Genomic DNA, 24,347 nt, shown 5'->3' with positions numbered 1-24,347 from the left:
TCGTAGCCCATGTGATAGCACAGGTCAATAAAAAGTATAATGCTTTGCATTACAACACCTATCTTCAACTAAATACATACAGAATGTCATAAAGCTTCTCTGAAACCACGTTCCATAGCAGAGCAAGCCACCATATGAAAAGATACATGAATCTAAGATGAACTTGAACCATTTCTTCAGTGACACTACCTTGTGTCACAATAAGGTCTCTTTCCTGACAAGTATTTGTAGGATCCATTATGCAAACCACTCAGACATGAATTTCTCAGATGCAGCAATTGTTTCAATCGATACCGAGCAGTTGACATGAACATACAAATGAAGTATCAGACTACTGCTCTTTCATACGCACCACTTCCAAAAATAACCACTTTGATTAACTCACAATAATAAAATTTGGTTGAACAAAAAGTTAGGAGCAGAACTATTTAATTTGCTTAAAATTATTTTTTTTTTTTTTGGCTCTTAAAGAAACTGAATTCTGTGTTTTAAAGGCTCATTGTGAAAATATATACACACACCTCAAATTTATATCCAAAGCTAGATTTCACCATTGAGTTTTAAAGGAGGGAGGCTGAGATGGAGATAGATCGGAGGAGACAGGCTCTGTAAGGGAAATGTGAGCATCTAGTAGGTAGCATCCAGGATCAGAGTGACCCTGTACCCTCCCCCAGGAAGGACAGCCTGAATGAAAGGGATGAATGGAAGCAGGTAAGTGGCAAGGGCAGCAGGAGAGTGCCTTCCATGCCTGTCCTTCTTCCCCAGGTTCCCGAGTAACAGATATGAGGCCCTACTAGAAGGAGACCAGCCAGATAATGAGATGGCTGATAGGATAACTGTACCTGAGGTAGCGTTCCCTAGGACAAGGCGCCCCAAGCCAACCATCAAAAAAGCCTCTGTTAACAAGAAAACACAGGTCATTGTCTTAGGGGACTCCCTTCTGGAGGGAATGGAGGGCCCAGTCTGTAGGCCAGACCCATTACATAGGGAGGTCTGCTGCCTTAAGGGAGCTTCAGTTAGGGACTTAACGAAAAAGACTTCCAACCTTGGCCAGGCCCACGGATTATTATCCACTTTTAATTTTCCAAGTAGGTAGTAGTGAAATCCATAAAAGAAAATTGAGGACCATTAAAAAGGATTTAAGGGCCCTGGGACACATGGTGCAAGGATCTGGGGCACAGGTAGTGTTTTCCTCCATCATTTCTACTACAGGGAATGGGGAGGGATGGAATGAGCCAGGAAATTAATTCCTGGCTCCGAGCATGGTGTGAGAAACAGAACTTTGGGTTCTCTGACAGTGGGCTGGCTCAAGCATCACTAGCCTTGCTGTCTAGGGATGGGGAGCACTTATCCCCAAGGTTACTCTCAAAGAAGCTGTCAGGGCTCATTAACAGAGCTTTAAAACAGGTGAGAAGGGTGAGTGAGACAGAGCCAGGCTAGATGGAAAAGAGCCTGGGAATGGCGTTCCAGTTACTGAGGACAGTGTGCTGGCAATGACATCTGGTCCGCCACCCTAGTAAATGAGGGGGATAGTGCTTTAATTTGGAATAGAGATGCAATTATTACTGATGGGCTAGATAATGTAACCAGCTGTCACTTGGGAAGCAAGGCTTCCCTTATGAGTGTAACAAGATCAATAGATCAGCTGAAGTGCATCTACACCAATGCACACAGTATGGGCAACAAACAGGAGGAATTAGAAGTTCTTGTAACTAAAGGAGACTATGATGTGATTGCCATCACTGAAACGCGGTGGGATAATTCACATGACTGGAGTGCTGCAATGGCTGGCTATAAACTATACAAGCGTGACTGACTGTGTAGGAGAGGTGGGATGCTTTGACAGCCTGGAGCTGGAGTATGGTGATGACAGAGTTGAGTGTCTATGGGTAAAAATCAGAGGAGCACGAAATTGGGCAGATATAGTGATAGGAGTTTACTACAGACCACCTGGCCAGGATGAGGAAGCCAATGAGTTGTTTAACAAACAACGGGGAGAAGTCTCATGATCACTAGCCCTCATCCTTATCGGGGACTTCAACTTACTGGATGTCTCCTGAAGGTACAATACAGCAGGGAGGAAGCAGTCTAGCAGATTTCTGGAGCGTTTGGATGACAATTTTCTGACCCAACTGGTGAGTGAACCCACCAGGGAAGGTGTCTTGCTGGACTTGTTTGCAAACACAGAAGGCCTAGTAAGGGATGTGAAGGTTCGCGGACGCCTAGGATATAGTGATCATGAGCTGATAGAATTCTTAGTACTAGAAGTAAGGAAGGCAGACAGCAAAACAGCCACCTTAGACTTCTGTAGGGTTGACTTTGGACTGTTCAGAAAGCTCCTTGATAAGATTCCATGGGAGGCAGCCCTTGAGGGCAAAGGAGCCCAAGAGGGTTGGTTGCTCCTCAAGAAGGAAATCTTGGCGGCACAAGAACAGGCTGTCCCAGTCTGTTGGAAGAGGAGTCGGCGAGGAAGGAAGCCAGCTTGGCTGAGTCAGAAGATCCAGGAAGATCTTTGGGAAAAGAGGGAAAAATATGAGCTTTGGAAAAAGGGGGAGGTGTCTTAGGAGGACTATAGGAATGCAGTGAGATCATGTAGAGATAAAGTCAGAAGGGCTAAAACCCAACTGGAACTCAGACTGACCAGTTCTGAGTAAAGTAATAAAAAATCCTTCTATAGGTATATTAACAGTAGAAGGAGGGGAAAGGAGAATCTCCAGCCCTTACTGGATGCAGGGGGAACGTCAGTGACAAGGGATGAGGACAAGGCTGAGGTACTTAATTCCTTCTTTACCTCAGTCTTTAATAGTAAAGTAGGATGTTCCCTGGGTATTCATCCTCCTGAGCTGGCTGACAGGGAGGGGAAAGCAGAACAAAGCTCCCATGATACAGGTGGAAATGGTTAGCAACCTACTTGGCCAATTAGATACCCACAAGTCAATGGGGCCAGAAGGGACCCACCCAAGGGTACTGAGAGAGCTGGCAGATGTGCTTGCCAAACCCTTTTCCATCATCTACCAGCAATCCTGGCAGAGTGGGGAAGTTCCACTCGACTGGAGGCTGGCAGATGTGAAACCCATATATAAGAACGGCCGGAAGGAGGATCCGGTTAACTACAGACCTGTCAGCCTGACCTCAGTCCCGGGGAAGATCATGGAGAGGGTCATCTTGGGAGCTATCATGCAGCACATGCGTGATGGCCAGGGGATCAGACCCAGTCAACATGGGTTTACAAAAGGTAGGTCCTGTCAAACTAACCTGATCACCTTCTATGACAAGGTGACCCGCTTAATGGACAAGGGGAAGGCTGTGGATGTGGTCTACCTGGACTTCAGTAAAGCCTTTGACACGGTTTCTCACAGCATTCTGACTGAGAAACTGGCTGCCACTGGCCTTGACAGGTGGATCCTCAGCTGGGTTAAAAACTGGCTGGATGGACGGGCCCAAAGGGTGGTGGTGAACGGAACCAAATCCAGCTGGAGGCCGGTCACGAGTGGCGTCCCCCAGGGCTCAGTCCTGGGTCCAGTTTTGAGGTCATTGATAAAGATGTTGAACAATGAAGGGATTGAATGCTCCCTCAGTAAGTCTGTAGATGACACTAAACTAGGAAGAAGTGTTGATCTGCCTGAGGGTAGGGAGGCTCTTCAAAGAGACCTGAACAGACTAGACTGATGGGCTGAGACCAATGGGATGAGGTTTAACATGGCCAAGTGTAGAGTCCTGGGACATAACAACCCCATGCAGCGCTTCAGGCTTGGGGGAGGTTGGCTGGAGAGCTGTCAGACAGAGAAGGACCTGGGGGTGTTGGTTGACTGCAGGCTGAATATGAGCCAGCAGTGTGCTTGGGTGGCCAAGAAGGCCAATGGCATCTTGGCTTGTATCAAGAACAGTGTGGCCAGCAGGTCTAGGGAGGTAATTGTGCCCCTGTACTCGGCATTGGTGAGGCCACACCTCGAGTGCTGTGTCCAGTTCTGGGCTCCCCACCATAAGAAGGACATTGAGGTCCTTGAGCAAGTGCAGAGAAGGGCAACCAGGCTGGTGAAGGGGCTGGAGGGCAAATCCTATGAGGAACGGCTGAGGGAGCTGGGGATGTTTAGCCTGGAGAAGAAGAGGCTGAGGGGAGACCTTATCACCACGTACAGCTCCCTGAAAGGAGGTTGTAGAGGTGGGCGATGGTCTCTTCAGATGACAGGAGATAGGACAAGGGGAAATGGCATGAAGCTGTGCCAGGGCCAGTTCAGATTAGATATTAGAAAATTTTTTTTTACTGAAAGAGTTGTCAGAGCCTGGAACAGGCTGCCCAGGAAAGGGATTGAGTCACCTTCTCTGGATGTGTTAAAAAAAAAAAAAAAAAGGGTAGATGAGGTACTTAGGGATATGGTTTAGCTTAGGATGGAAACAGTTGGACTTGATGCTCTTAAAGGTCTTTTCCAACCTTGTAATTCTGTGAAAGGCCAAGAAATTATTTTCAATACAGTAGAAAAAATAGCAGTTCCTGAAGTATACTGTAGCCTCACTTCACTGGCAATATCCATTATTCAGTTGCTGTACAAAATACTTCTCTGAAGCAAATCCATCTGAACTCTATCCACCCTGAGTTAAGCTTCTAGACTTTTTAAAAAATGTTTTAAACATTAGGTAACAGAGAAGTATGTACAAGGCTATAAAACTTGTCAGTTATACAGCAGTAAGAAAAAATAATCAAGATTTTCAGCCAATTTTCTGTTATTTATTCTGTGTTGGGTTTGGGGTGGGTGGGTTTTTTTGGCTTTTGTTTGTTTTTAAAATCAAGTAGTTACTCGATTTAGACATTCATGCATTAATCACTTGAAATAATTCTTTCTTGTTTTTTGAGTGCAACAATAAGGCAACAGTAAAAAAAAGTTATAGAAATTTTGCATATGTGTAAAGGTATTAAGTTTATAAAAGTGCTTCCTAAAAAGACAACCTAATTGCAGTATCAAAATATTAGAGTGTTGAGAACAACTATTATTTCAATAAATGTTGCTCCATAGAAAAATGTCAATCTGATTTTAGGCTTTTTCCCCTTTTTTGGTGAAGTAAAAGCCTGGAAAAAAATTGGTATGGCTGCATGGGACAAGCAAGTTAAGAAAATATACTTTAGTCTAAACTTAAATAAGAAGGTCCACACTTTTTTGTCAAAACATTAAGCCTCTGTCAAAAATGTATTTTTTTCTTTGTATAGTACAGGATTAAAAGACAAGATGGTGCTTACAAGATAAAGAAATAATTTACATGAAAATATCTTCTGACAAAGCTTTTCAATCAAAATAGTTTTGTAACATTCAAAAATGACATACAACAACAAAAGAAAAAGTGAATGCAAACAAAAAAATGTTATATGGATTGCTTTCAAACACATAAATAAATGAGGCAGTAGGGCTCATGCTGATGGCTAGCAGGAAATAACTGTGCAATCTATTTCGAAAAAGCTCTAAAGTACAAATTACAAGCCCAATTACGGACTGCAGCAAGTTCAGTTATGTCACTGCCATCCTGTTCTATCTCCAAAATAAATTCTTAATTAAATCACTCATACCCTAAATTACTCATACCTTTGCTTCAGAGATATGAATAACTATATACAAAAAGTAGTTTTATTTCACCATAGGGATAACATTGTACCTCTCTGCCAATGTCACTTGAAAAACCTTCCATGTCAAAACAATTTGACAGCAGATAAACAATTTAATAAATATGCAATGATGTTATTACAGTCCTTCAGATAAGCATGTTAACTCATGCTGCTAGTTTTGTGATCACAGTGCATAGAATCCAAATATAAAAGAACGGGGTGGATTTTAAGGTAATGGTAAATCCCTTGCTTATAATCCAAATATATCCAAAACTTTCTTAAGCTCTGTCATGCAATCAATCTCTTTTTTTTTTTTCTTTTTTTCTTTTCTTTTTTGTGGCAGGAGCAAAACCTTTTCCCTGGTACAATGTCCATTGCCGGCAATGGATGCACCAAAACCGCCAAGGAGCTCAGTGTTATTGCACAATAGATGAAGACCTGGAATTCTTCCAAAAGCTTAAAATAAAAATAATGGAATTATTCTGACATTTCTGGACACCTGCATTAATACTGTATGACTAATAAAAGCATGTCAGTTGCATGGACTGAACCAGCGATCAACATGCGCCCAGAATGCACACTAGTAAAAATGCAGTCAAAGGAAGTAGTCTTCATTGCCTATAGGTCACTTCCAGTCAAAGGTTAAAGTTCAAAGACTGAATGATCAAAGTGCTCATTTTCTCAGTAGGACTATCTTCTGCTACGAGGATCACAAAATGGTGGCATCAACATGTGTCATCTTTAAAATAAAAGAAGAGCATTTATGGAAAACATATAAACATTCTAAATGCAAATTAGCAAGGTGCTGTGTGCACAAACAGCTCCCAGCATAGACAGCAACACGCAGCAGAAATACACCGACTGAATAACTCTGCTTTTGTTCAGTAACAACTTGGGGGCAAAAGATAATGTCACAGATAAACCTTCCAAAACACATACACCTCCCCAAGCATATTAGCAAATATTCCATTAAAAGGACGGTGACTTCCACACTCGATATTTAGAAAGCCACTCATTCAGAAAATGAAAGAGCAAATATGCTTAACATTTTGCCCCCTTGAAGTATCCCAGTTACCAAATAGAGAAATCCTTTTATAAGGAATACACAGCAACAGGATTTGGCAGAGCGGGCTTCTCCTGATGCACTCTCAACCCTTTATACACACATATATTTAATCATATTTATTAATTTTTTTCCCCTCAAGGATCAACATGAACTACAGCTGACAATTATGCAAAAATACCAGGTTACTTCTATAATCCTAAAACCTCACTCCTGAAAATAACTTCCATTCACTAAGTCTTAGATACTGTGATCTACAGAACATGTAATGCTCAGTATCAAAATAATTACTTCTCCGTGAAACCTCTCCCTTTTAAACTCTGTCTTCCACACACCAACCTGCAGTGTATTTGCATGTGGTAACAGTGATTATTAAGCTTGTTAACAGAAAGCAAATTTGCTGTCTGGTTATGTTGAAACACACTTACCTGTAACCTCACACCTAGAAAACATAGCCTCAGAAACAGTATATTTACAGTGTGCAGATTTAGTATGTACAAAATAGCAGCAAACAATTCTACATTCTCATTGGAAAACATGATGCAATTAATACCATCACATGTAAAAAAAACCCTCTTGATTTTGATAGCAGGATACTGTACATGTAAAAAAGATTGGACAAGGATGGAAGAGAGACAGAAGGGATATTTAAATTGTGTACTGAACATTTAGGCCAAATGGCAGAGAAAATACTTCCTACTAAAAAAAAAAAAAAAAAAAGAAAGAAAAAACCCCAAACCTGGGGGTTGAAAGCTACCTCTCTTCATAAAAATCTACCTCCTGACAATACCAAAACCAGGCAACAGCTTTATGAAACAAATTTGCACTCATATGCCCAAGAAAACTATCTGTAAGATCCTCCTGTCAAACACAACACAATCAACTCTCAGCTTGAAATTCATCATGAAATTCAACATACAGTTGATGCAGACACTGGGCAGAGCAGACAGACTAAATATTTTAGTTATCAACCACCCGGAATTTTGAAACAGGGCTTGCAGAGACATCAGTTTGTGGCAAACAAGGCTCCATAACTCGGCTTATGGAGTAAGTTGCTTTGGTGGAGTGGGAATGAAATAGGAGATTAAATGCACAGACACACACATTTATATGTCAGAATAAATATCAAAGTGCCACTTTATCACTGTGTTCACACCAGTTTGCTTTACATCAGCTCCCAAATGTGCACTATTAGCTCCCAGCTATGTAAATTCCAGGCACTTACTAGAAAAAAAGAAGAAATCTTTCAAAGGCATATATTAGAAGAGGTAACAGTCTCTTTTTTTCAAAACACAGGGATTCATAGTCACATTAAAGTTAAGACAGCCCTATGGCTAGCTGACAGCAGAAGGGGCAGAAGCACTATGCCTCTCTCTCCATGTGTTCTTGTATTAGGACTGGCATTTGTTTCTCCCAGTGGTTACCCTTGGACGGCTGGCTTGCTTTCTTGGTTGGAATTGCTTTTTCTCCTCTTATTTACCCAGCTCTAAGTGGTTCAACCATAAGATTAGATACTTCAGCTGAAGCAAGAGCAGAAAATGAAGATGACAGAAGCATCTTTTCTAAGGGACTGACTGAGAGAAGGAGCAAGTGGCACACAACCTGAAGGAAAATCCCTCTAACATTCAAGAGAAATTTTGTTCGGTGGACTTTAGGCATGTTTTATTTTGAATGTAATAATTTAATGGTGTAAGGGGAAAGCTCATGAATCATGACCACTTTTGTAATCAGTACTTAAAAGAGGAAGTTTAAAAAAATGAAAATATTAAGCAAAACAGTATGAATTATTTAAATGAACAGACTTGTTTTCTTTTGCCTCAGGTTGGTTTTTAGATTGGTCTGAATTTGGGGAGAGGTAGGGTTTTCTGACTTTCAGAAAACAGCCATCATGTTACTTGAGTGTAAGTAAATGACTTGTTTGGCAGACTATAAGCACTGATAGTTTTGAGAGACAATTCTATAGCAACTTTCAAAGCCAGATAACCCACATTTCTTTTCACACTTTAGTGTTTTGCTGGTTTAACTCACATTGAATTTCATGAGTAAGAAATCAAAGCAATATCTGCAGACTGTTCTCCTTGATAGACAATCCTGAATCAAAACGAGACTAGTACAAATTCAAAGTAGACAGAAGATACTTCAATCACAAGATAAAGAAAATAAATGAAACCTGTTTCTTTTTAAAAATAACTAGCAAATGAAAATAAAAATAGTTAATAAAATCTCTCCCCAAATTGCCAATAAAGAGAAAACAAAACTAGAAACAGAGAAGCACCAAACATATTGCAAGAGTGCAAAAATAGAGAGAAGATAAAGCAATCACTGAATATCTGGTGAAGATGAAGCAACAGGATTATTATTCTTTGAGTCAATTTTAAAAACAACATACTGTACAACTGCACAATAAACAGTCCCGAGTTTCTTAAATACCTCTTAATCCCATGACATACAGCACTCCTCTTAATGTAACTGAAGTCAGCTTCTTTTAGAGATACTGTTGGAGTATTATGAGAAACAGAGTTTCATTCTGTTCCATTACCGTATCTCAAGAACCCATGGGTCTCAGCAAGTATTATGAAACTCTCAAGATTTTCTTGTTAAGGCATCTACAGGCTTTTAAGAAGGCTTTGGCATTTGCCTCCTCAGTAATTAACTCCCACTGTCTCAAAATACCTGGTTTCTTTTCACATAGGGGACAGAACATGTTTTAGCGTGGGGAGGCAGTAAAAAACAGAGGATGCCTTATGAAGGACCCTTTAGTGAAAGGCAGTGATAGGATCAAGTCCTCCTGCACCACCCTAGCCTACAGTACTACCTGGTCTAACACATCCTTCCCAAAATACAGAGGGGGGCTTCTGATAACTACCTAGAAAAATACTGTACAGGTGGGAAAGCAAAGGAAGTATAGGCCAACACAAGAGGAAAGAAAAGCAGTGCATGTCTCTACCCCTTCTTTCTATCACTAAAGAAGTGGGTAAGTTCAGCACATAGAGCCAATCCCAGCTCTGGGAAGAGGATGACAAATGGTAAGCTAGAAGAACGAAACCACAAGCATAAATAAAGCAACCAAAAAAACCAACACCAAAAACACACACAAAGAAAACCCAAACCCAACCAACACAACATTAGCACTGCAGACACTTTACTACTATACGTAGCGAATTCTGTATGAGATACTTTATATCATGTACATGTAGAATCTTATTACTATATTATTATTAGTTCTTCAGAGCTTTAAGTCAGCCAACTATTCCACACTAGAAATTCCAATTAGCAGCAGAAATCTATTAAAACACATAGCTGTTTACAAAGAAATAGTCATCTTCTAATTGCCATAAAAGTTCTTAAAGCATTACCACCAACAACAAAAGCCCCTGAGTTTACAGCTAAACCTAGCTTCTTTATGGACCTTCCCCAATCCCAAATTTAAGGCTTGTCACGGACTAATAGTTTACCAAAGCTTGCGTTCAAGTTCAATCCTACAGTTGAAAACATACAAATCTGTACTGTTTAAATTTCCATAAGGAATTATTAAAGAGTGACATAAAAAAAAAATCACAGCAGAGTATCTCAAAGACAGGATTTTAATAACCTTTTGGAATTTAAAAAAAAAGTTTAAAGGTTTTAAGTGCATTAATCCTACTTCCCTACATTTTAATTGTCATCAGCCTGAAAAGAGAAATATTTTAGTTCCTGGTCCTAGTTAAATACTTACCATGGTACCACCATTTTGTTTTCTTTGGATTCTTGTTACATGTTTTTACATAAAATGAGTTATCTGGAGGTCGCCTCTGCAACAGAAGAAAAGACCTACAAATAATCAAACAATCCTCACATTATCATACATGAGCTATTTAATAAGCTTATGAAAGGCAGCCACGTGAATGCACTGAAAATGATGTAACAGGGAGCACTAGACCTTTGTAAAAAAAAAAAAGTCTCTTAAGAATCCAGGTAACAATTCTGACTGGAAATACTGTAAACAAAATATTAATGAAAAATACCATCAGTTTTGGTGATAGATGGAATAGAAATAAATTAAAAACCCCAACCCCCAAGAATGGAATGGCTGCTGTTCAAAAAATCCAAATGAAATTCCTTTCCAATTATGACATATCCAATTCACATCCATAAATGTCATCTTGGAGTGAGAAAAAAAATAACTTAAACATCTGTATCTGATCAATACTTCATATTCTTCAGTTGTCTTCACAAGAGTCATCATTAGGCAAAACCAAAGTCATAGGATACAACACAAAGCCATTTTGGGCATGTTTTTCTACCACATACACATGATTAAGACTGATTAGGATGTGACATAAATAGGCACATTTGGATAGCACAGATGTACAAGCTCTGATAACATCTAACTTCTACAGATATTCCACTGCAAAAGAAATGGTCAAAAATAAAAGGGTAGTCTCCTTGCAAAAAAAAAAAAAAAGAAAAAAAATAGTCTGAGATATTAGTGCCACTCATCTATGACCAAAAGAAGCAGCTTAGCACCATTTCATTTCTGGAAATTAAAATTATCAAATCACTGAAATAGTACAGCTGCAACACCTTACAAAACATATGCATTAAAGACAGAGACCTGCATTTTGCACTGCCATTAGAGACAGCATCAATTTACAAAGAATTGTCCTAAAACATCACTGAATTTCCCAATTAGTACAGCTAGTATTTCAGTCACTCCTCCTCTGATATAAGAGCAGGTTACCATGAAAACAGCAACAAAGTACTTACTGCACACTGTTAGCTTTGCAGTTCTAGTTTAGTATTTTTTCAGTAGTAGAAACATGGATATAGTAGTAGTTTTGCCTGTTTTACAATTTGAGAAATGAAAAGTCTCACTTTGCAAAGTAAACAAACTTCTAACTTTTACTCATTCTACTCCAAAATGCTAAAAAAGCCCATACCTTTTCTTTGCAGCTGGAAAGCATGCTAATAATGCTAAGACAAACAGATTGCACTGAGAGAGCTGGAGACCAATCTTCTGTTAGAATGGATAAACAGATATGACCATTGCTATAAACATGAGGATGAACAGGAATATTGTCTCCAGTAAACATGACCTATAAAAAAAGAACAAACACAATTGTAATTTATTGTCCAGATTTTAAATAAGACTGTATGGCTTTGGGGAAAACAAGAGTATCTTATTTAAGTGGATCTGCCATTTTCACTTACCCTAAATAGCACACCTTACCATGTTAGGTTCATTCATTTTGGGAAGCTATTAGCTAAAATGGAAAATAAAACAATGGAAGCCTAACTAGGTAGTGAAGATAACTAAATAGTTAAATGTAGGGGTTTTCCTATGAATATTTATGTAGCACAGAAAAACACAAAGGTAACACTAAAAAGACAGCAAGCTAAGCTTTTCACATCTTGCAGCCTCAGTCTTTCACATCCTAAGGAATACAGTTGCCCAGCCAAAACACTGGATTTTAATGATTTCATAAGCCACAATGTCATACATCCAGAAACATAATGAGATTCACAAATGAGTATTTCTATAACCCTGGACACAACAGAAATTAAGTTCTGAACAACTCATCCAGGTTCCAGCATACAGAGTAAAACTCATCAATCCTATTTACTTTAAAACAAAGGACTCATTCAACTGAACTACGTTACCACATAGGAAATATTTTTAGATCATTCTTTCAAGTGGGTATGTTTTTATTTGACATGAACAAATATGGAAGAAGAGCATTTAGGACCTTCACTTCTCTCTATTAAAAGATAGTATCACAGTCAAGAAAAGGTTAGAAAAGCAATTTTGACAACTATTGCTCTTACATCAAGTTTTTGTCAAACACATTGGCTCAGGACCAATAGAAATAGAGCAAAAGTAAAGCTTAGTTGCAGCATTCATCTCCTGAGCCCCTTATCCATCACCACCACTGTCATCCTTTATGCAATGACATAGTAAACCTCTACCACTCACAACCATAATACCTAGAAGCCTCTTAAGTGTTTTGCAAGTTATCTAGATATATATGTATGTATACAAATATGCATATATGTACACAACATACCCACCTCATCACTGACTACAAACAAGAAACAGCTTCATCATACAGGAATATGAAATTAGAGAGTTTAATCTATTTTCCAAATGGCAGGTAAGTTTCTAAGGCAGCAGATAAAAACCCCTGGATTCAGAATCATCTTGCATAGGTCATAAAACTGGTATTTCTTAAGCATTGAAGAGCTTACCTTCATAATCCAGTAATGTGTTTCACTGCTGTCTTCCTTTTATAGGAAAACCAGAACTAGGCATGCTACATAAATACAAGCATGCACGCTATGATAGACAACATACATTCGAAGGCAGAAAACAACTGAGTCTCTGAGTAGTCTAAGTGCAAACTGTCAATTCACAGTAAGTAGATTTGCAGGAGAGAGAATTATGACCCCATAGACTTGTAATACAGAATGAACTTATTGCACAGCAGCGTTTTTATAACAGACATTCTAGACATCTACAATCATTAAGTATCCAGTACTTAAATTCTTCATTGTTTTCTGTGCTAAAAAAAAATCTAAAAAATTTTTAAAATCAATGTACATGTACAGATCTGATTTGCTGGTTTACAATAAATTGCACACAGCCACATACACAGGTTGGGTAATCGGTACAAACAGTGCCTACTCTCCTGTGGGCCACCCATGAGAAGTTTACTGCAAACCTGATGGGGTGTAGAACTACAGGTGGCCAGTTTGTTCCCTAAAACCTAAGACTTTGATCATGGTACCCAAAAATACATAATCTTTATGACTTTTGCCTGTCAGCTCCATATTCCAGTTTCAACATTAATGAGAAAACTGTCAGAGATCACTCTTGGAACTTTGAGGTGAAACAGACAGGACAAGAACTAAGGCACTTTTGTTTTTCTCCAGATAGGCAGGGCTGATAACTGAACACTACTCTCAGCAGCCATGTTTTGTTCAAGATAATGGAGTGATGGATGTACAGAACTCCTCCTTCAGTCCAGTAGAATTGCTGCCCCTTTAGTTCTTTATGACACTATGAAAACAACACAGTATCCCACACCTCAATTACAACCACTAGATTTTCAAAGATGTCATCTGCCTATAGAATCCCTACCACAAGCACAGTATTCCCCCAGCTGTATTACAGTTGGCAGTAGAGAAGATACAGAAGGCTTAAAAACAAACTAAAAAGTAGTTGGAAGCAAGAGAGAGGGGACGAAGAAGCAATTCATTTATTCCTATACTGCAGTGAAGGGGACCTTCTTACTGTACCTCGTGTTCCTCTTTCATATGATACCAGTATCAACCTCAAAGCAGCCTGCTGTTTACACTGCTCTTTCATCTCCTATGAAACAGACTGTCACAGCACTACACCTCACTGTAGAGCCATTCTTAAAAGAAAAGGCATCTGTACAATGTGTTCAATACAAATTACATTAACTATATCTCGCATTAAGGTACATGGATGATACTAATATTCAGCATGTGTCATGCAGCTGGAGCTCATAAGGCAGCATTAAGCAAGAAGTAAGAAAGCAATTACCTGAGGCGAATCAAAAGGGTAACGACTACTGAACTTAAATAGAAGCTGAAATTTCTCCCCTTCATATAGTGTTCCTGGAGCACCTTCCATGTCTACAATCCATCTAAGGAACAGGGAATAAATTGTTAGTACTGCGTACTGACAAGTCGCAGTTTTACTCCTGGAGCACAGAACTAATCAAATCAATTATCAATCACAGGCCAATTGTCTAAACTTCGCTTAAGTATCATAAATATCACAAAAGTGAGTAACGTGAAGCCTACATCTGAAAGAAACAAGCTTGGTATTTTACATACAGACATTGATATAAGACTGCAAATTACACAAGTAATTATGGCTTGAACTCAAGAGAAACCCATCAGTTCCAAATAAAGTGACTGTTAACGTGAGACAACACAAAGGTGAAACAGGAAACCTGTTCCAAAGTTTATTCCTACACAAAAACCGACTTGGAAGAAAATAATAAATCAGTATGCATTCTTTCAACTCCTTTTACTTTTCTGTCAAGGAAGTCATCAATACAGTTTATTAAAATAAAATCTATATCCAAGGGCAAAGGGCAATGCTCCTCTTGCACTTACACCTGTGCAAAACTCAGAAGTTAGTTTATACCCTGGCAGGTAACAGAACCAAAACTGTAAAAAAAATAGTATAAGCAAAAAAAAAAAGGAAAGCTTCACAAAATTAAAAACAAAACAGAAGAAATAATGTTTTACAACTTTAATAAATATAACACTTCGTACATCACAGTATTCTTTCTCTTCTGTTCCTGCTCCTTCCATCAACATGGAAGTAACTGACATGTGGAGTTGGCAGGGGATGGTGGTGGGTATAAGCCTTGTTTCTGTTGCTGATTTGGTGGGGTTTGTTTTGGTTTTTTTTTAAATCCAGTCAAAACCAGATGCTTTGCATATTGTTTAACACATACAGCAACACTCTGCTATCTAACTTCTGTCACTTTGGAGTTTTGTTGTTGATCACAACACCATTCTTTGCAGCATCATTTCCCCATTTCTGCTTTTCACCCTTGATTGAGTTTTACACATTTGAGCGATACAACAAGGTAAAGAATTAGCAAGAAACTACAAAAAATGGTCTAGGTAAGATTTACATTAGATTCAAGTGAGACAGCTGAAATTTTTGAGAATAGTACTGAGTTCAGGAAAGTCAACATTTCCTCCATCCAATGATCCTGTTCCCAAATGTTCCATCCTCCTGTCATATGCACTCTCCCCTGTGTATTTAAGCCATGCGTATTTTTATCTTCTCCTCTATTACTCTCTTATTTTCTCCCCTTTTTTATTTAAGAAAAAATGTTTCTCTACTGGACTGCTAGCTGTCATACTCTTCAGGAGGAATGCATCTTTACCAGTACCGTGATGATGGCTGCACTAGTGTTCTGTGTTTTAGTTTTGTGAAAACTCCCTCAATTTGATCTACCTGTGCTCCAGACCCCATACCTCTTCTCTTCTTATGCCTCCTGCTTTTACACTTCTACACATGCTGCACCAACACACTGTAGCTTTATTGGTCCTGGTGATCCAGAACCTTCACTTTCACGTTTTGAAAGTTTAATTTACTATGATAACGCTGCCTGGACATGCTCCTTTTATGGTCAAGAAATCGCTAGAACCCATCTTTCCTGTGTGCTTTACAGTTTAGCCATCTCAAATTTCTAATCCTTGTGTATTTAAAATAGATAATTGCTTAAGATTTCAAATGACCCAGTTACATCATTGGATCCAAATATTTTATTCAACAGCTTTCAAAACCAAGCTAGTATTGCTACACAAATCTCAGCTGCATCAGTTCAAACTGCAACTTGATTAATGAACTCTGAGCATGCTGCTTCACATAAAAAAATCTCCCAAGAGTAAAAATAGTGTTATTTATGACAGAAATCTTCTTAAACAGTGACAATTCCAAGACAGTAAACAAGAAGGTTTTATTTGTAAGGTACTGAAAGGTATAAAAAAATCGTACACAGCAGAAACAGAGACATCTTAACAAAAATGGAAATACACAAACAGAAAAAAAGCAATAGATTTTTTTTCTTTTCCAACTCTTCATCTGCTGTAAACTTTCACTTAATGGTTGTTTTTTGTTTAAATGAGTGAAAATCAATCATAGAATAGAAAAATACTTGCAATATTAAGTCCTTCTTTCAGCCATTGTACAGCAGCTTGTTATTATTTTTTCAAAAGTCTGAAAAGTGTGTCATATTCATCTGCATGAACTATCACAAAACCCAGCATCATTTAAAAAGCAAGAGCAGTGTTTAATTCTGTATATAGAAGCCTCATGTAACACTGAGTGCCATCAGCAAATATCCAGACACAAAGCATCAGAAATCAGCTCTGTGCTGTTTTTAAATTGACCTATCAATCACTAACATAGTCCAGAAGATATAACCCGAGATTCATTCTTCTATAAATGTTTACATCTACTAAGATTATTTTAACATTTCTATGAAACTAAGAAAAATATCTAAAGTAAATGTCAAGAGTCTACATGTTTTGAATTGCAGTCAATTAAAAAAATATCTTAAATACCAGGAAACCTGATCATTTCTACAGACAGAACACAGGACATTTAACCATGTTTCTCTTTGTTTTGCTATTCACAGAAAAAGCTAAAGTACAAAGGAAAGTGCAAAGAAATTTACTTGGGTAACTTCACTCTTTAAGAAGCTTCTTTTATTTGCTTTAGAAAAAGAAGGTAATAGAAATTAACAGCTACAAAATACGTTGAATACAAATAACACACAAAGTCTAAACAAGCTACTCCATTATTTCAATAAATTTAGAGGGCTTTCAGAGGTAAGTAGCTATCAGAGTTTGTTAAATTATTTTATTCTAAAACATGCAGAGGCTTTTACCAATTGACATTTTGTTAGCCAATAAAATGCCTAATAAAAATTTCATGAATTCACTATCCAGTTCTTGAGAGCATCCAGCATGTTACTGCAATATGTTCATTGAGTTGACTAAGACAAATTCAGATTGTTACTAGGAGTAAGTGGTGAAAGTAGAACGCAGAAGACACTTCATTACTTACACTTTTCAGCTTGATAGCACAAATAAAAGTCTACATATACTTACTGTGTAATTGAATTTTGTACACTCTTTTCATTTAGAGTCATTCCTGGAGGTGGATCATTTTGCAATGCCAATAGTTCTTTTTGTAATCGTTTCTATAAAGAAATAGTATAGAATATTTGAAATATAAATAAAGTTCAACAATTAAAACACACTCTAAAGTACATTTCATCAATTACTGAAAGGTAAATGAAGTTTTATGTGAAAATTTAAGTACAAAGTCAAACTGAAAGGAAGACTCCTCTGAAAAGTCACTGACAAACCTACTTTTTTGGTAAAATGCAACAGGACTTATATTTCCAACACTGCTAAGAGAAAAGCTGTTGCATTATGAAATACACAGAGGTATCCAGGACTTTGTCATATTACAAAGATGTCTAGTCAGAGCTCTACACCTAGCAGTAAACAATTCATATTCCCCTGATAACATCAGATTTACAATTAAGTCTTCAATACTTTAACAGCCCAACTCTTCCTCCTCTATCTGGCATCCATGCAAAGCCTTTGCCTCATTCCAAGTCATCCCAGATGAGAGAACACAAAACTAAAACTAGAGACTTGCAGACCACAAACTACTTTACAGCTTAATAGCAACTGCATCTTACAACCTACAGAGTCACAGTATTTAGAAAAGCATTACACCAGTAGCTTGGGTAATTCTTACCTATTTTGATAGGCATAAAATAGTAGCTGCTTCTGCAACAGCTAAAAGAACTGTTTCTTATAATCTATGGAGCACTCTGACGTGCTCTCATTGGCACTGCATTCAGTCTATTTTCTCCATGTAAACAATTATGCAACATGTTTTGTCATTCCCAAGCCATCTAGAAAGTTCAAGGCTTTCTCATTTCTTACTCTCCTTTTTCCTGTCAACAATTTCAGTGTTTACCGCCTACCAGTCCACTTGAATCATCCTACCAGTAAAAATTACTTTATGTAAGATTTAAACCTAATCTAGTACTCAAGAGGAATAAATATTGTTGGGGGTTTAGTATCTAATTTTGATTCAACATGAATTTTCTTTTTTTAAATCTAGTTTTATCACACATTGGTAGCTGTTTTGTTTTCCAAACAAATTATTGAGGCTTAGAACTTAAAAAAAAAAAATCTACAGGAGAAAATAAAGTGCCCATTTGTCAACATAGGAGTGATTCTGTATCTCGCTAATATATAATACCTTTGAAGTAGGATAACAGCAAATTCAGACATGCAACTCTTAAAGAAAACTTCCTTATACATTCACAATTTACATGTTGATATAGCTTTCTGTCTCTATCGAGCAGCCCTAAAAATTGCTTTTGGCTTTTGAATGTTCCTAACTTGAACCCAAATAGCATACTTAAATCTTTTATTTGCAAGCAATTACACAAATATGTTTAGAAGTGAAATGCTCTATCATGAAAGAATTTTAAAGATTATTATAATCAGTGTAGAGATACAAACTAATTGAAATAAAACAATGCCAGCATTTTCAAGAGAAAGCTATATAGATTGCTGACACAGTGAAAAAACGGGTTAGATCCCTAGTGCTCCCCTTTTGCTTTCTGCAGCTCAAATTATAAACACCAACAGTGTTTAATACTACTATTACAAATTAAACTTACTGTTAGGAATTCAATGGCAAAAGAACAAAGTTCCACAACCATTTTACAAATCCTTAATTTGAGCAGCAGAGATGTTTAAGTCAATTCTCTCACACTTTCCAAGACCAACAATAAACAAGCCTCGGCGGTAGTCAACCTGTGGGTGCCTTGTCATACACATCACCAGAAAGGGAAATATTTAAACATTTCAGAGATGAGAACAGTATATGGGAAGAGAAAATTAAAACTCCCTTAAAGAAGAGTGGTTAATTCAGTAGTAGAGTAACTATGTAACGTTGTCCTTATAAAAAGGTGCCTATATCCATTTTAAAATTAAACCAGCCACATTACAGTATCAATACCTGATCAAACACAGTAATTTGAAAAGAGGAATTTTTCTTTGTTCTGTAACCTACCAAATTATCAACACTTATAATAATGTCTCATTTAAAGTCTGGACCTTTGACTATCAACCATCTTTTCAGTGCAATACAGCCTCAGTCACTCTTTTATCCATCTCAACAGTGCAAAAAGTTATCTCAGTTTGCTTTACAGCTTTTTATAGATATTAATAAATATATAATATTTATGGTTCTTTATATTAAAAAATACCCAGTAAACCAAGGGAAAAATTAAAATGTGATCAGTAGAGTACCACTGAAGTACTCTGTTCCTCTGATTTTAAACATCTGCTGACACTGCCAGAGAGGCTTGTCCATTACACACAATACATACAGACAAGACATCACTTCTCATCAGCTGCAGTACAAAATATATCAAGATCCAAAAATGCATCTCAGAAAAGTGACATGAGAAACCATCCACACTTTGGCTCAAAAATATCACAGTGAACAGAATTACATTTCTAAAGACAAAAAGGAAACTGTTTCTAAGACATCCAGTTCAAACAAGTGTCAATGTAACTTCTGTCTATTTGCAGCTCTCCATGACATTTGAATAGTCATGGCAGCCAGGTGAAGTCCCCAGTGACTTGAAGAGAGGAAACATTACAGCCACTTTTAAAAGGGGTAGGAATGAGGACCCTGAGAACTACTGACCTGTCAAGCCTCACCTCTGTGCCTGGGAAGATCATGGAACAGATCCTCCCAGAAACTACGCTAATGCACACGGAGGACAGGGAAGCAATTTGAGACACAGCTTTACTCAACAGGTACAAGTCCAAGTAACTGCATCAGTAGTCAAGGGAAGAGCTACGCATGTCACCTATCTGGATTTCTGCAAGGCCTTTGACACGGTCCCCCACAACATCCTTCTAAGTTGAATAGATACAGACTGGATGTGGGGACTGTTCAGTGGGTAAGAAATTGGTTGTATAGGTGCATCCAGAAGGTGGTGGTCAATGGCTCAAAGTCCAGATGGAAGACGATGACAAGTAGAGTTCCTCAAGGGTTTGTGCTGGAACCAGTGCTGTTTAATATCTCTATGAATGATACTGACAGCGGGATTGAGTGCACCCTCAGCAAGTTTCCTGATGACACCAAGCTGGGTGGAGAGGTTAACATGCCCCCCCAGGGCATCCAGAGGGACAGGATGCTATCCAGAGAGATCTAGGCAAGCTGAAGAAGCGGACCCAGGTGAACCTCATAAAGTTCAACAAAGCCAAGTGCAAGGTCCTGCAACTGGGTTGGAACAACCCCTGTTATCCACTCAGGTTAGGAGATGACTTGCTAGAAAGGACTTGGGGACACTCATGGATGAAAAGCTGGACATGAGCCAACAATGTGCACCTGCGGGCAGAAGGCCAATTGCATCCTGGGCTGCATCCAAAGTGTGGCCAGCAGATTGAGAGAGGTGATTCTGCCACTCTGTTCTGCTCTGGTGACACCTCACACCTGGAGTACTGCATCCACCTTTGAAGCCCTCAACCCAAGAAGGACATGGACCTGTTGGAGTGTGTCCAGAGGAGTGCCACAAAAAAGATCAAAGGGCTGGAACACCTCTTCTATGAAAACAGGTTGAGAGAATTGGGGTTGTTCATCTTGAAGAAGGCTCCAGGGAGCCTGCAGAGGGCATAACAGCCTACTAACCAGAGTTCATTCAAATACTAAAAATTGTTTTAAGAGAGAAGCTAACTAACATTTAGAAAATGGTCTTTTAATCAACCTCTCTGGTCAACGCATTCCAGTGTTTGACTGTCCTCATGCTATAAAATGTTTCTTTTACATTTACCAGAAGAGCTTGTGTTCCAATTTGTGACTGCTGTTCCCTGTCTTCCTACTGTGGCTCCACTTCCCCTGTTGCCCTCCCATTAGGTTGTTACAGGCATCAGCAAGATCTTTTATTTGCCTTCTCAAGGATGAAAAAAATCCAGTCCCCCTCTCCCTGTACATCACACAGTTCATCCCCTAACCATCTTGGTGGCTTTCTGTTGGACTGACTCCAGTACATCAATGTTTTTCTTGTACTGAGACTCTCTAAAGATGTCTACTCCAGATGTGGTCTCAAGGGCCAGAGGGAAAGGAAGAATTTATTTTCTTGAGCTGCTGGCTACAGGCTTGCACACATAGCCCAATACACAGCTAAGGATATTCAGAAAATCTGGAATATAATCATCATTTATAATGTCTTTGGAGAGTATTTTTTTCCTCTCTACCTTACCACAACTCAAAGTAAATTGTCTCACGTTGTATATCACTAATATACAAAACTGGATTATCAGGAGCCAGATCCAGTTTAAACAACAAAAAAAAAACCCAACCCAAAACAACCCACCACTCTTAAATGAAGCCCTTGAAGGGCAGTTTTATATAGTTTAATTAGGAAATTAAGATCCTAGTTACCATAGCAATTCAGAAAACATCTAAAGTTCAAATACAACAACTTGAAAATAATTCTTCAGTGTTTAGCAATATATGAGCTACCCAAAGAAGTTACAAGGAACATTAATTTTTCTCAGAGTAAAACTAAGTCTAAAGACTACTGTAACATCAAGCACAAATCCAAAAACATGTACTCTTAGCTTCACAATAATTGGTTTAAATTAACGTTTTTAAAAAAAACCATCACTGATACACCAAGCCCACATATGTTATGTACAAAAGGCATGTTGAAAATATAAGTTTCTGAAGTTAAGCATTTGAAAAGGAACAGTTTCACTTCCTTATATTTGACAGATGAATATAGAAAACTCTTTCCAGCACAAAGTTATTGAGACCAATCAGTGACATACATAGCAGGGCAAAGTATAATGGATTAACATTTTTCAGACACTTTTAGCTATCATTTGTATAACCTTATAAACTTAGGACTTAATACCTCTGGGAAGTCACCTCTCCATCTTCCTAACATCAGGATGGATCAAAGATCCAAAATATCCTTGTAGTTAAAAGCGTTTAACATTTTCCTCATCACCCTACCTCTTGCTTTTATAAACAGAAGAATTTTCTTCACAGTAAGAGATCTAGGTGAGTTGAGTAAATTATGTTCAATTACTTCCCTTACTCTTCAGGGATATCGAAGAGAATTCTTACATCAATTTCTCTCCTTTCCCAAGTCTTTACTAAACTATTTCTTTAATCTCCTTCTTCCCCAAGTGTCACTTTCTAAGCATTTAATTTTTGCTGGTCTCCAGCTCATTCCTTTGTTTCATCATGACACTTAAGTGAATATTTCCCAGAGATCTCCTTTCTCTTTGTAGCAGCACAATACTTTTGACTCAGTCTGCACACAGAACCCAGAGTCTCTTTTGCACAAGCACTAGTCAGCCAGCTACTCAGTCATGCTTGTAAATGAGACCCTCATTTCCCCTCTCCTCCTCCTCATTTTAAATACTTTGTAGTTTTTGCTACCAAACTGCATGATTTTAATTCTCCTCAATTTGTAGTCACATCTCTCTTTTGTAAAAATAGCAATATCTCAACCATCCAAGCCACGTTCTGAAAGCATGAAAGCCAATGCAGACTGTGCTCAAAATGCCCTTTGGTAGGTCCATTCAGCTTGACAGAACCAATCACCCTGTCAAAATCAGACACTCAATTGAAACAAGAGTGATTTTACTAGGACCAAATTACAACTGTCACACCTTGAGATGTGGTCTTTGCAGTTAATAATAAATTAAAAAAAACCCCGAACCAACCACACAAATCCATCTGATTTCTACCACATATTTCTTGTGTGCTTATTCAAAGGTCACACTAAAGCAAGCCAAAAATGTTTATACAGTCAGACTACAGCCACTGCTCCTCTTTCACAATAGTTACCACACACTATGAGGAGTCAACCACATTAGTTCAACATGATTCTTCTTTCTGAAATCCATTTTGGCTACTTTTTATTTAGGTACTCATAAGTTAATTGTCTATTATATCCTATATAGAGACTATTTCGTCCAATGACTTCCAGAATAATTTTCACATGATTCTAGAAGAACAAAGTGTACATATCTGAAAAATCAACATAATTGCCAAAAACCTAATTCAGTTGTTTAAACACTTAAACCTCAAAACACACACAGCTGAATGCTAGCGTCTCACAAAGTATCCAGTGCCTAAAAAGTATTGCATCTGTCCTTTGGTTGGCATGATTTCCTGCTTCATTGTTGTTAATTTAAGTATCTGTGTCATCTATTCTTTGTTTTCCTTTTCTATTCACAGGTTTATTCCCTTCATCATCTTTCTAGTGATTTATAAAAACTTCTCTTAATGCTTTCCAAATACGCTAATTTAAAACAATGCACCATGGGTAGATTTCACTTAGATGGTTGTCCCTTTCTTTCATATTGAGCTTTACCTTAATCTTCAAGTCACTCATGAAGCCATACTGACTTTCACTATATTTCCTATATTTTGTCCATACTGAGATAGCTGTCATTGTGAATTAGTATTTTCTTCTAGAAACTTGTAGCCCTTCAGCACTTAATTATCAGGAGTCCTTTATTTATAGACCTCCAGCTGTGTTAAAACATAGTTATCTACAGTCAATTTCATTATCATTAAAAAAGAATCATGATTCAGCCTTTCTGTACCTAAAGGGGCCTAGAGAAAAGCTGGAGAGGGACTGTTTATCAGGGAGTGTAGTGATAGGACAAGGGACAATGGCTTCAAGCTGAAAGAGGGCAGGTTTAGACCTTAGGAAGAAATTCTTTACTATGCAAGTGGTGAGGCACTGGCACAGGCTGCCCAAAGAGTTGTGGAAGGCCCGGTTGGATGGGGCCTTGGACAACCTGGTCTAGTGGAGGGCATCCTTGCTTGTGGCAGGGGTTGGAACTAGATGATCTTTGATCTCCCTTCCAACCCAAACCAGTCTGCGGTTCTAACAATTTTTTCATCACCTACTCAAGTTGCTCTCAGCCTCTCAAACAGTTCCTTTAACTCAAAATTACAAGCTAATGGAGCTACTCACTCCCACAACAACCTCTAAACAGATGTTTTCTAAACACTGATATGCTCCTGGGAGCTGTGCTTGCTGAATCATATCACAAGACCATCTTTGCCACGTTTCATAT

At 38.3% G+C, this 24,347-nt stretch overlaps 1 protein-coding gene across 1 annotated transcript in view; it reads right to left on the bottom strand.

Moving 5' to 3' along the window:
• Positions 1-5,028: 5,028 nt before the first annotated feature.
• Positions 5,029-24,347, bottom strand: part of UBE2W (ubiquitin conjugating enzyme E2 W) — a gene marked incomplete at its 5' end in the record, with an annotated part of 33,518 nt that continues 14,199 nt past the window's right edge. Inside the window, 6 exon segments of the mRNA XM_084260594.1 lie at positions 5,029-6,332; positions 10,372-10,462; positions 10,464-10,466; positions 11,576-11,731; positions 14,203-14,305; positions 17,304-17,395. Of these exon segments, the coding sequence (XP_084116720.1) occupies positions 6,319-6,332; positions 10,372-10,462; positions 10,464-10,466; positions 11,576-11,731; positions 14,203-14,305; positions 17,304-17,395 (459 nt within the window). The 3' untranslated portion in view covers positions 5,029-6,318.

Source organism: Gallinula chloropus (assembly GCF_964237585.1).
Source record: "Gallinula chloropus genome assembly, chromosome: 2".
Taxonomy (NCBI): Eukaryota; Metazoa; Chordata; class Aves; order Gruiformes; family Rallidae; genus Gallinula; species Gallinula chloropus.
The sequence above is the reverse complement of the archived record's forward strand: the minus strand, read 5'-3'. Positions and strand labels throughout refer to the sequence as shown.